Genomic DNA, 12,710 nt, shown 5'->3' on the forward strand with positions numbered 1-12,710 from the left:
ATGTTTGAAGATCGCTTATCGAGACTCGCGCACGTGTTCCACGCATCATGCCTGATCAGGTTAGATTCGGCCGTGGGAGTAATATTTGACCGCATTGTTGAGCCGAAACAGGAAAGGTTCAGGGCAGTATTAAAGCCATTGTGGCAGAACCGACGTCATTGGAACTCGTCTTGCCGAGGACCGATTTCTGGATTGCCGAATCAGATGTCCGCTTGGTATTAATCTTCCGTTGAGAAAAAAGGCCTTGATCGGAGAGCTGTGCCGTCATCAATCTAATGTCGTCAGGGTGGTCAGTGGAGACAGCAATAGAAGTGATGTTTCCGACCCCGTGACTGGCGCCAGCCGCGAAGTGATACGACTGGAATCACACCCAGAACAGGAAATTTATTATGCAGCTGGTCAAAGAGTACCTTATGCAAATGAGTACAGAATCCTCGCATTCATCAAACTCAACTATGTACAAATGACATGTTCCTTTGGTCTCGACCCTGAACCGGCGATACTCTCATCTTCAATGGCAAATAGGAAATGCAGGACTTGATGGAGTGACTTTGCCACCATAAATGACTTGGTTACCTGGATTGGCAAAGACCGTCTCCCTTCCTTCGACAGTGGAACAACCATTACCAACATTCGCGACGAAGAGATCAGGATAGGCACTCCCAAAAGAGGATGGACTGCCAGTACCGCCACTGATAACCACATCTGCGCAATTCATGTACAACTCCCGGTTGCCGATCAAATTGTACCAAGTCCAGGCAAACAGGGCTTGGCCGTTAGCGACATCACCTGGTATCTTGAAGTTATACCTCGACACGAGTGGACATCCACCTTCCATGGATTGAATGACTTTGAATGTCCGGCCATTGTCGTAGCTCAGAGAGAGCTGGCAAGAGCCACCGCCATGGGTTGCGGAGCCGGTAAGAGTCATGTTGTAGGTCTGACCAGCGGTATAGGCTGCGGTTGCGCGCCAGGGAGTATTGGTCTGGTATCCTTTGCAGGGAAAATTAGAGCCTGTCACTTGTTAGACATGCACGGATCTAGCCTGATTATGCTTAAGGGGCTGTGATACCATCGCTATCCAGAGGGCTGGTCATCGAATAGTCGATATCTTCCTCAGGCACCTGTGGGTCGAAGCGACTGCGAAGGGGATAAGGCCAACTCATTTCCATATGAGCAGCTGCCAGGCTGACAGTGAGCAGACCCAGCACAACTTTGCTGAACATCATCGTTGCCAGGTGATATTTCCGTTTGTTTTCGATTGGATGCTTGTGACACACTTGGAGGATTGATGCATAACCTTGCCGTCAATTGCGCTGTTCTTATACCTTTTGCCCTCGCCAGGTTCGTGAGGGTAATCCTTCGGGAATGCTGAAGATGGAAACTCCCTCCAGGTTACATCTCAACTGTTGCGTGTCTCAGTCCCATAGAGAGTGTCGACAAAACAATGCTTGCGACGTTCGGTAGCAGAAGGAATCCAGGGGCATTGCATGGAAGTTGTAACAGAAAAGCTCCACTAGACCATGACTGGGTTACATAGGCCTTCAATTCTGCATTGAGCCAGTTTCAGTATGCTATGTCTGTTACTTCATTCTCTCATCCGGAGGACGATCACCATTACTCAGTCACATCCTCAATTCGCGTAGCGCAACTAACATTTCACTATGAGGTGAGAGCCCCCAGCCCCATGGGTTACAGTGACAATCAAAGATGAGCGGGGTGAGTTGGCCCTGCTTGATGCTCGCTCGAGAGATAAAGACGAACCTGAAGAGAGCATCACGCGTGTCCGATTGGATTCGATGGCTTTGATCAATCTACATGAACAGCGGCCTAAGACGAGAGAGGAATGTGCTATCTGTTCCTTGCATAGATCTCGTATCTATCTGTGACTATCCCCACACGACCTGAGAGGAGTCTCCACAAGGTACAGCAGGACTCGGCAATTTCAAGTTCTGCCGAGCGATTAATCATTGATAGCGCGAAGCGACAAGCTAATCCCATGAGATTCCTAGTCTCCCGTGACTCTTCAATCACATTGAGGAATTTGTGAGGGGGAGGTACTTGGCGCCCTGGTCTAATTTCCTTTCGACCAGGGTCTGAAGCAAGTGTCGACTACTGTAAAATTATACAACATCATAATCCTACTGTTACACCTTGTTTGAGAGATTGATAATGATTTTAGTTGTCTGTCGATTTGTTGCACTTTCACGCGCCTTCTCTTGGCCTTGGGATCATGGAACTAAATTCATTCAGCCCTGCAGGGTCCATCCTCATCCTCACTAATCTCTATTGCCTCGACAGACTAAATATTAGAATGGACTTGAGTACTTGAAGATAAGAGTATGCACACTCTTAGCTGCTCATCACAGCCAAATGTTTTGTGACGTTCCTCCAGTGTTACTCTTGGCAACTAAGAAGACGGGCACGGGTCCAACTTCGTACATCAGAAATACCAGGCACAGAGAATACCTAGTCATCGTATAGAGGCTATCGCTTCAAGTTCTCCCTCAGCTGTACCTACGTAGCCTATCATAAGTCCATGAAACCAAGATGAGTGTAAGTCATAGATGGAAAGTAAAATGAGATAACATTTTCGTATTCATAAGTATATGCAGAAATCCTGATATGACAGGTTTGCGGATATCTATATCCCCCATTGCAGACTACAAAATCCAGTACAAAATAAGTCTCAGAAAACTGAATGCATTTACTGCACTACAGAGCATTTTAGATGATGATTGATAGTCGGCTAGTAAATTTCCTGCTATAGTAATAATTAACACGAAACAGCGATCGTCCATGTGTTCCTTGCCTTATTAATCTGCTGTGTTTCTGGCCCCATCTAAGCATCTCTCACGCTCAGGGCTGTGTGCATGCGTTATAGTCATTAAGAGAACTCCTTAGAGATCGAAGATAAGAGGTTCATGTTTACAAGGCCATTATTATTAGGAGCAAAAGTCATTGGCAAATGACTGACGAACTTCTTCATGCCAATAAACTAGAACTGGGGCCGTCTATCCACCATAACGCTGATCATCAGCCAAGCGGAGGCCAACAATTCAGATTCTTCTGTCGCGAGATCCATAATAGGGGATTCGGTCATGGAGTAATGTCGGTTTCGGACTCATTTATAACTGATCAGTGCTGCCTTAGGTCTGCCTCGAGGCTGTGTTTGTCCTTACTGTCTTCGATTATAACAATGGGCGTATCGAGACATTCTGGTTTGTGATCTTATTTCTTGCTATTTGTTCTCGCTTTTATTTGGCTGTCTTAGTGGTACTGACGAGGTCTAAAAGATTGCGATTCGTTCAGATGACAATATGACGCGAAGCTTTTGGAAGAGCCAGCATCCTCTCACCACCAAATCTGCTTTGCTCTGTCTCTTGCAAATCCTCGCAAGTCCGGCTCGAAGTACAGCGCATGATGAACCAACAGCAACCACGACAGTGATCCTTCCAGCCACTAAAATCTATTATCCACCATCCACTCCTACGTCCGTCTCGATCACGAGCCCCGACCGTTGGGTGGTCCCGTTGGTCGGTCTGTCCGAAGATGTTACAACACCTTGGGGTGCCAATGTTACGAGTGGAAATGGCACTGTGAATGCCTATACCATATCTATTGGCCAAGGTGACAGCGACAAAGAGGGTGAGAAGAATGGTACACAACCACTGAACCGAACACAGTACCCTTTGACGGCCGCACAGTTCATAGGGGACCTCAACGGCAACCATGTCAATCTCTCTGTATTCCGGAACGACCATCACATACTCAACCTGGGGAACGACTCTCATATGACAGTCACAACCAGCGGTATCGATGAGAATACTCCCATCAGGACAGTCCCTTTTGGCTTAAACCTAGGCCATAGAGGCGAATGGAATGGTTCACTTGCACTAGGCGGGCTCTACGACGCCAATCGTCTCACCGACGACGCGACATCCTGGATCTCCATCGCTGAGACCATGAACAACAATGGTACCTTTCTGCAGACCGGCAAGCAGACCCTCTCTGCCGTCATTTTACGCGTCTGGAAGTATAATCCTAGCCCGAGTGGCACCAACACAAGCATCATTGCCAAAGTGAAACGGTCCGGCCCCTTCTCGATCTCTGACGAGTCTGAACCCAGCATCGTGTACCCTGCCCGGCTGGATCTGACCAGCGACACGCTGATCCTGCCACGAGACTGGTGCGGCCGCAACATCACGCTGGAAATCAACATGTTCCCGAACAGAGTCGGAAGTGTCTCTAGTTCGATTTTGATTGGGGTCCCCGGGAACCTGACCGACAGCAGCAACCGGTGCAGCTTCGAGCAAAATACCGGAGAGATCGTCCTCGGTCGTCCTTTCTTTCAGGCGGCGTATCTCTACGTTGATGTAACCGGCGAGGTGAGGATCCTTCCTGCCAATCAGTATGATCTTCCACCCAAAGCGGTCCCATTCAATGCAACTGCGAGACCGATCCACCCTGACCGCCGCACCTCAAGATATAGCCCCGGTGCTGCGGGTGGAACACTGGTCAAGAGTAGCTGGGGTGACCGAAACTTGCCTGTCGGGACGGGGGTCAATCGTGCTGTTGCCGTTTTACTCGTACTTGCTGGTTTTGCGTTTTTGCTTTGAATAGATACATACAGCTAGCAGTAGCCCATGATACCCATCTATTATGTCCTTGGGAAGAGAATCTTCTACTTTCGGTAATCATTATGTTCTTTCAGCGGCCTTCCCCGGGCATTGCCATGCTTGCACCGGCTCCAACCGAGATGAGGTTATGAACATGTGAATCGCATCGACCGCATCCTCTAGTCTGGCACAACGCAGTATCAGTTCATTTCAACATGCGCAAAGCAAGGCCGATGAGTCTACCAGAGACACTCTATTACTTTGTTGTTGTACTGGAACGGAAACCGACTAGACTACTTTGACGCATCACGAGAGGAACAACTGCAAGTACATGCCACTTATGATACAATACGCCTCTCCTTGCCAGTGAGAATATTAGATTAGAAGCAGAAAATCTGGTCGGCCATCTTAGAAACTGGTCCTGGCTTCTGGAATCCCATCGCAGCCAGCGTCTTCTTGGTAGCGCTCACCATGCCCGGAGGCCCGCAGAGGAGAACCTTGGTGTCAGGCGAAGGCGCGAATAGCCGCTCACTGAGGACCTCCTGGTTGACAAATCCGCTTCCATACGCCCAATTCTCCGGGGCAGTGTCAACCATGTACCACAGCCTGAAATTCTTGGGGTATTTGCGTGCAAACTGCTCGAGTTCATCCCGCAGTAAGATGTCTGCCTCGGTTCTATTGGCGTAGATAAGGCTAATCTCTGTCGTGTCACGTTCGTCCTCGCAGATAGCACGAATCAGCTGGAACATAGGTGTGATTCCTGTTCCCCCGGCTACCATTCCTAGCTTCTTGCAGAACCCTGGTTTGTAGCGCATCGCTCCTTTGGGGCCTCTGAATTCGACCTCGTCACCCACTTGCAGGCTCGCTAGGTACTTTCCACTGAGCATGCCGTCCGGATAGCATTTCACGACTAATTCCAGTCTTCCTCGGTCTAGGTTGTTCGAAATGGGTGTATACGACCGGCTCACGGCGGCACCGTCGATAACAGCGCGAATGGCGACGTGCTGACCGATGGGAAGACCAATCACTCCGTTGCTATCAGGTAACCCAAACACGAAGCGGTATACGTTTGAAGATAACTGATCTTTCTGGATCAGAGGCAGGCGCTGAAACTCCTTCGGGTCAAGGAACCCTTTAAGCAAGTGCGGGTCAGCCCTGGGCACCTTACGTGCCTTGATATGCGGCGGATACTGCAGGAATCCCGACTCGATCTTGGTGAGTTTGGCGGCTTGACGTGCGATAACACCTCCGGCTGCCGCACATATCAGAGCAGCTGCGATGAATCCATTGGCGAAGCCTCCCTGCGGCAGCCTTAGCCCGCTTAAATGCTGAGAGAGATATCCGCGAAGCGACCACGTGGTGTCAAGTCCGTGCAGAGAACCGCGACGGTAGACATAGATCAAGGAGGCGACTGCTCCCAGAAGACTGGTGACGGTTCCTACGTATCGGGTTGCTGATGAAGAAGGAGTCTCAACGGAGCTCTGAGCGATGACGCGAACTTTCTTCGGAGGGACATATTCTTTCCCGCCCTGAAGGGTTCCGATCAGATATTCTTGCAGAATCTCGCGCGAATCTTCTGAATGACCGATGTCTTCAAATGCTTCTGTCGCATCTGAGCCGGCAACTTCAACCAGAACATCTGCGCCGCCGGGATGATCTTGTTGGTATTTTGTCACATCGTACACTGTCAAGCCTCAGCAAATGAAGGCTTCTTGTTCAAATTCTGTGCTATCCTGAGGTCATGCGACTTACCTTGTCCGTGAATCACTATCCAATTGTCGTCCTTGCGGTTATGCAGTGCAACTTCCTTCAATGTGTACTCGGGTAAATCGAGAGCAGGGCTTTTCTGGGCGTCGCTGACATCTGCCATCGCTGAAACGGACATTGCTAACGGTATCAAGAATCAAAGTGAAGGCTTCAAGTGAACATAAGTAAGTCTTGTCGATTCGGGGCAGCAGGCAGTCCGCGGAATTTATAAACCATGTCGACTTTAGCAACCATTGAGCGAAAGCATCGGCCAGTGAAAAGACGGGTAAAATTCATCCTTATTCTTGCTCAACCACTCTGTATCCGGGCTCCATTCTAGTGCATACCGAGTACTCCGTACTAACGATCCATCCACTAATTATTCAGTAGGAAATGAAACCCTAATAATCATCTCTAGTCTCCACTCCCATTTACCTCCACCGGTGCAACTTCCCCTGCAATTCTAGCGCACCGCACTAGTTTTCTCGAGATCGGCATCTTTACCTCGGCACAAGCACACTTTTGGTCTCGCTTTGGTTTTTGTCTGAGATCGGCCCGAACATGGACGGTTTAGCCTGAGAATGATGCTGGACTGTTTCTGGCTCGGCACGGCTTAATCCAGGCTGCAAAAGAAATTCTTGTTGGGCCTCGGTCGGTTTACCGAATTGTACATAGTACAACTTCTCACTGAATGAACGGCTGTGCATCGCTTCCAATTTTCCAAATAGCAAACGGACAACATTAGCAACCTGATGCCACTCAACCCAGCCAAAGTGAAGCAGACTGGTCCGTTGGCATGATTCCAATTGCCCGTCAGATGTCTGTCACCATTGTACGGAGTGTTGTTGTCTTGTACATGTCTCATCTGCATAAGCAGAAATCTCTGGTTAGTGGCGGGACTTTCAATGTCGATCACTCAGTTAGAGTTGGATTTAATCTTAGAATCCTACACAAAGCTTCAAAAAGCCGAGGCACCTTTGAAATAGTAACCTTTTCTGGGAAATTGTCGCTGAAGAATTCAGCGCATCGGACTAGTCAAGACGGACACACCGATTCCGTTGAATCCATAGTAGACAGCCCTTATCCCTGTGGTGGATACACTATGCGGTTATGCTCTGGTTCCTCTTGCTCTAGTTCGGCTTTTATCCGAGTTGCATCTTATCTCGAGCCATTTTGCATAGACTTGCAAAGTCGTATAACCCCCCTATAAATGATTGAGGATGGCCATCCGTCAAAGTTTTCGGTTCGTGTCCGACAACATCCCATCCCCCCAAACCAATTTGCTGTGGAGTCTGCACGCCAGTTTGCGACAACATGTCGACGACAACGAAGCTCTTTCACCTTCTGGGTGAGCCCATCGCCACTGCGAAACAGATCCAGTTTGAGTCAACGACGACATATGAAGATCTAAGGCATCTGATTGCGGCGCACTTCGCCATCGTTGAGCCCGATGGTAAGGTCTAACTGAACCCCACAAGAGCACAATATAGATAATCTGACCCTCGCAGGCATTGGATTCCTATCGCAGGATTCTATACTGCACGATGTATCCGAAATCACCGCAAGTGAAGATACCATCAGCATCACAATCGATGGGAAGCCGGTGCGCGAGATACCAGGTCCCAAGGGCCTTCCATTCATCGGAAACTTCTTTGAAGTCTATCCCGACCATCTGGGCAATCACCAGCGCCTTTTCGAACAGTACGGGCCGATCTTCAAGACAACCAACATGGGTCGCACCGTATACCATACCAATGATCCACAGCTCTCATCAATAATTTTCTCCGAGACAGACTTCTTCACGAAGAAGATCAATGCAGCGCACCCTCTGCATCCGATTAAGAATCAGGAAGCCGGTGTCTTTTTGGGCGACACTGATACTCCAGAGTGGAGAACTGCACATAAATTCCTGCCTCCAGCACTTGGCCCCAAGGCCGTGCGTCATTATGCCCCCATGATGCAGGAAACAATCGAAGACGCGTTCAATGTCTTTGACGCCCTAGATGAGAAAGAGGAAGCATGGAACGTCTATCAGTACATGCTCAAGCTTGGATCGCAGGCGGTTGGCAAGTTGGTCCTTGGAATTGACTTCAAACACTTCTCATCTATCGATGCACCTCCACATGAACTTGTCTATCGCATAGCGGAGTCATTGGAACTGAATAAGAAAGTGACTGCATGGGGTGATTGGTATGCCAAGTTACCGTTCGGCGATCCGCAACGGTTGAGAAACGCCAGAGGGCGCATCATCGATATGGTCAATGAGTCCATCCAAAACGCTGCTCGCGGAGGCATTGAAGATCTTCCTCTGCAGGATGCGGCGTTGAAAGCATCCAACATGGTTGGTACGTAATAGCTTCTTACAACTTGGATGAATACATTGACTGATTTCTCTAGACTACGCTATCCGAGCCACCGACAACAAGGGCGAAAAGCTGCCCAAGACCAGTCTAATGCAGGCTTTGGTGGTAGCAACAGGAGCCGGCTTTACAACTACTAGTTCATTATTATCATGGCTTATCTACGGACTCGTCACCTACCCCGGGGTGCAGGAGAGGCTGCTGCAGGAGCTGATCGACAATGGCATCGATGCTGACACGCAACTCACTGCGGACTTGACGGATCGCCTGACCTTCATGGACAAGTTTATCAAGGAGACCCAGCGCCGGCATAATCCGTCATATCAGCCTGGGCGAACCGCCAAAGTAGATCTGATTCTTCCCGGTGGCTACAAGCTTCCACAGGACTCGGTCGTCATTGGCGCTCTGCACCACCTTCACAATAATCCAGATGTGTGGAGCAATCCTGCGCGGTTTGATCCTGATCGCTGGGATACAGAGGAAGTCAAGAACAGACACAAGGCGGCCTATATTCCCTTCGCCACTGGTCCTCGCATGTGTATCGGATTCAACTTTGCTTTGCAAGAAGTCAAAGTCTTCCTGCCCAAGCTGGTGTACCGATACAAGTTTACCAGGGAGAATGACGGGCATATTGAATATGATCCCATGTTCCAGCTGATTCGACCCATCAACCTATACGTTCGCGCCGAAAGGCGTGTCAAATGGCCGCCGAGATCAGACAAACCGGCTCCATCGCCTTCACTGTGATGACGACGTTTCTACTATAATACTCGGACATTTGCTGCCGTTGTCAGGCTTTGTTCCTCGATTACAGGCTTTTGTAGTATAGACTAGCGTTTCGTTTTATCAAAATACCATTTCCACTTAGAGCTTTGTCTGTAGAGATCACCTTCCATGTACGACTAAGAATAATCAATGCGCGGGATCTGTTTGAGCAGCACCTGTAGAACGATAATCTTTTTTGAGCTTCTAGAGCATAACACAAACATGACATTCTACAATCATCTTATGACCTGTCGACAGCGAGCCTTGCCACGAATCGTGCAGGCAATAAACCAAATGCGAAAAGTTCTAGATACCATCTAACAAAAGTTCGCGGCACTCTCATTAGGGAAAACATGGTCAATATTGCAGGATGGATTGCCGCCAGGGACAAAGAGCGGAGTGGCTAAAAGTCGTCATTGTTACCAGCCACAGCTAAAGATGGCGAATGTAAGTGGCAACATACCATCAACAGCCAAATCCGCACTGGGATTACGCACGATCGACAAGCCGCCCGTCGGGGTCAGCCTCATTTCGCAGTTGATCTGGTCCTGGCCTCCGTCGGTGGCGTTACTTCCCGTCCAGATATCGATGTGATGGATACTAGAGTTGGTCCATTCATCTGCGCATTGAGAGCAAAGATCCTCGAACCGAATGTACTTGTGTAGATACGGGGCGAAGATAACTTCGCACTGCGTGAACTCGCCAGGGGCCGAGGCGAAGGTCAGAGGATCGTCAAAAGCGCCAGTCCCGCCGGCTACGAGACCACGACCACAATCGTAGGAGATTGCAGGGCCTGCAGGATCGTTATCAGGGAATCCATAAAATGTATGTGTGACCGTAGGGACGACGTCGCATGCTTGAGCCGATGTGAAAGCCATAGTGGCTATGGCCGTTATCATCAGACGATCTCTCATGGCTGGTATATCACTGTATGGCTATATTGATCTTGGTTTCCGCTTGGATTCGAGACATTGTGACCAGTCTCTATGTCTGTGCCAATTTATATCCCTTGCCGTGTTAGGGTGCCATGGTCATTGCCGTGTTGGTTCAAAGTATGGCGGACTGTCATTCCTCAGTGACGTAAGTCCTTCCATCGTTGAGATCTTCTGGAAGCTTAGTACACATGAGTAAGATGGAGAGTACCAGACATTCAGACCTACATGCAGATAAATGTGAAAAATAGAGATATCCTATTGAGGCGATGGTTGTCGTTTCGGTTTCCGCGGTGTACTCCGTAAAGCCGTCTCGGCCGATTTAACCAGAAAAGGAAGCGGACGATCGGCGATGGTTGCCTAACCTTTTTCCCCCCTGTCCGGCAGGGGAAAACGACCGTCTTGGCGACCGAGAGAAAGAAAGGCATTCAATCTTTCCATCTCTGACGAAGTGAATGACCGATCCGCTCACATGGCATCCACAGACTCTGTTCAGGGAAGATTTAATGGTCTGCACAGAAAAGTCCTTGACGAACTGGGCCTTCTGACACTATGGCATTCCTCCCTGGACGTCAAGGTTCTCTGTGCACAGCGCTTCATCCGACTCTTCGCCTATGGAGGTTCAACTCTGATATTAGCCTCATATCTGTCTGCCTTGGGTATCGCAGATGACCGCATTGGCTTATTTATGACCTTGACTCTGGTCGGCGATGTCGCAATCAGCTTTTTCCTTACTCTCTTCGCAGATGCTATGGGCCGCAGAGCAGTCCTGGCTTTGGGGTCTGCACTCATGGCCTGCAGTGGTATTGTCTTTGGTCTATTCGGCAATTACTGGATTCTCTTAGCCGCTGCAGTGCTCGGCGTCATCAGTCCCAGGTGAGTGCTGACCTGGCTCTGGAACGATGTCCTGTTCATCTTGCTCACGATTCTGGATTTCGCAGTGGTAATGAAATTGGTCCTTTTCGAGCTGTTGAGGAATCTACTCTGGCTCATCTAACTGCCCGAGAGCATCTGAGCGATATCTTCGTCTGGTACTCTCTGATCGGCACCGCAGGCACCGCCCTCGGAATGATGGTGTGCGGGTGGATCATCAACTTCCTGCAAACTACCAAAGGGTGGCAATATCTCCATGCATGCCAGGTTGTCTTTTTCGCATATGCCGGAATCGGTGCAGTCAAATTCCTTCTTTCCATCTGCCTCAGTCACGAGGTTGAAGCCGCCAAGAAGGACAAGAATGGTGCTACTGCCGCCCAACAGCAACAACGAGCAGCCGATGGCCCGGAAACCCAGCCTCTCCTGGGCGAAAGAGCCAATAACGAGAACAACCAGAAGAAATCACTCTTCTCTTTCCTCGGCAGTAGCGATCTTGTTTCTTTAGTCATCACACTCTTCGTCTTGTTTGGTTTGGACTCGTTCGCCTCAGGGTTGGCCTCATTGTGCGTATTAGTTACACCCATAAGACTACCAAAAATATCAAACTGACCGTGCTTCGCAGATCCTGGATGACATACTTCTTCAAGCGCAAGTTCTCTCTGCCCGAGGGAGAACTAGGCTCGATCTTCTTTACCACAAGCCTAATCTCCGCCGGATCGATGCTGGTTGCATCCTCCATAGCCAAACGGATCGGCAACGTCAAGGTTCGCTCTTCGCCTTCAACTGCATTCTTCCATTGCCTCTCAGGTTTCTGACTATATCACAGACCATGGTCTTCACCCATCTGCCATCTGCCATCTGTCTGGCGCTCATCCCGGTTCCCTCCGCCCTGCCGGCAGCCTTGACCTTCTTGGTCCTCCGTGCCTGTTCACAGAGCATGGATGTTGCACCACGCAGTGCCTTCTTGGCCGCTGCTCTTCCGCCCGAAAAGCGCACTGCTATCATGGGCGCCATCAACGTCGTCAAGACTTGCAGTCAGAGCTTAGGGCCCCTCATCACCGGCGTTTTGGCCAATCATGATCTTTTCGGTGCTTCCTTCACACTTGCTGGTATCCTGAAAGCAATCTACGATATCGGTATGCTGATAAGCTTTGCGGGGAGAGAGCGTGCGCAAAGGATGGCTTCGAATCAGCCCGGAGAGAGCGCTTAGATGTCTGATTGCGAACATGAAGCCCAATTCCGACTGTTCCTTGCGAATTACAACACGTAGCTAGGCAGATACATGTGGTATCTCAGATCGTCCTCCGCAATGCATTTTCTTTTTGGTTGTACAGATGAGAACTCTTGGAAAACTGGAAATGCCTAGGATCATAGTGTTGACAACAACATCCTGCCAAAATTCTCTTTGTCACATC

The 12,710-nt window shown here is 49.5% G+C and overlaps 6 protein-coding genes across 6 annotated transcripts; 3 read left to right on the plus strand and 3 right to left on the minus strand.

The window, feature by feature from the left end:
- Positions 1–511: 511 nt before the first annotated feature.
- Positions 512–1,229, minus strand: Asppvi_006046 (lignocellulolytic auxiliary activity family 11 protein; the record flags this gene model as incomplete). Its single annotated transcript, XM_043301953.1, has 2 exons — positions 512–1,014; positions 1,073–1,229. 2 exons carry the CDS (start codon positions 1,227–1,229, stop codon positions 512–514), a joined length of 660 nt encoding a protein of 219 aa, XP_043157888.1.
- A 2,091-nt stretch (positions 1,230–3,320) lies between these two features.
- Positions 3,321–4,619, plus strand: Asppvi_006047 (uncharacterized protein; the record flags this gene model as incomplete). The annotated part of the gene is made up of 1 exon (XM_043301954.1): positions 3,321–4,619. The coding sequence occupies one exon, from the start codon at positions 3,321–3,323 to the stop codon at positions 4,617–4,619; it is 1,299 nt and encodes a 432-aa protein (XP_043157889.1).
- Positions 4,620–4,999: 380 nt separating this feature from the next.
- On the minus strand, positions 5,000–6,504 carry Asppvi_006048 (putative cytochrome b5 reductase; the record flags this gene model as incomplete). Its single annotated transcript, XM_043301955.1, has 2 exons — positions 5,000–6,303; positions 6,372–6,504. The coding sequence occupies 2 exons, from the start codon at positions 6,502–6,504 to the stop codon at positions 5,000–5,002; spliced, it is 1,437 nt and encodes a 478-aa protein (XP_043157890.1).
- Positions 6,505–7,679: 1,175 nt separating this feature from the next.
- Asppvi_006049 (cytochrome P450) lies at positions 7,680–9,472 on the plus strand (the record flags this gene model as incomplete). The annotated part of the gene is made up of 3 exons (XM_043301956.1): positions 7,680–7,818; positions 7,874–8,710; positions 8,763–9,472. 3 exons carry the CDS (start codon positions 7,680–7,682, stop codon positions 9,470–9,472), a joined length of 1,686 nt encoding a protein of 561 aa, XP_043157891.1.
- A 335-nt stretch (positions 9,473–9,807) lies between these two features.
- On the minus strand, positions 9,808–10,404 carry Asppvi_006050 (uncharacterized protein; the record flags this gene model as incomplete). Its single annotated transcript, XM_043301957.1, has 2 exons — positions 9,808–9,893; positions 9,954–10,404. 2 exons carry the CDS (start codon positions 10,402–10,404, stop codon positions 9,808–9,810), a joined length of 537 nt encoding a protein of 178 aa, XP_043157892.1.
- A 490-nt stretch (positions 10,405–10,894) lies between these two features.
- Asppvi_006051 (putative MFS transporter) lies at positions 10,895–12,505 on the plus strand (the record flags this gene model as incomplete). Its single annotated transcript, XM_043301958.1, has 4 exons — positions 10,895–11,298; positions 11,364–11,858; positions 11,918–12,059; positions 12,122–12,505. 4 exons carry the CDS (start codon positions 10,895–10,897, stop codon positions 12,503–12,505), a joined length of 1,425 nt encoding a protein of 474 aa, XP_043157893.1.
- Between the last annotated feature and the right edge of the window lie 205 nt (positions 12,506–12,710).

This window comes from Aspergillus pseudoviridinutans (assembly GCF_018340605.1).
Source record: "Aspergillus pseudoviridinutans IFM 55266 DNA, scaffold_4, whole genome shotgun sequence".
NCBI classification, from domain to species: Eukaryota; Fungi; Ascomycota; class Eurotiomycetes; order Eurotiales; family Aspergillaceae; genus Aspergillus; species Aspergillus pseudoviridinutans.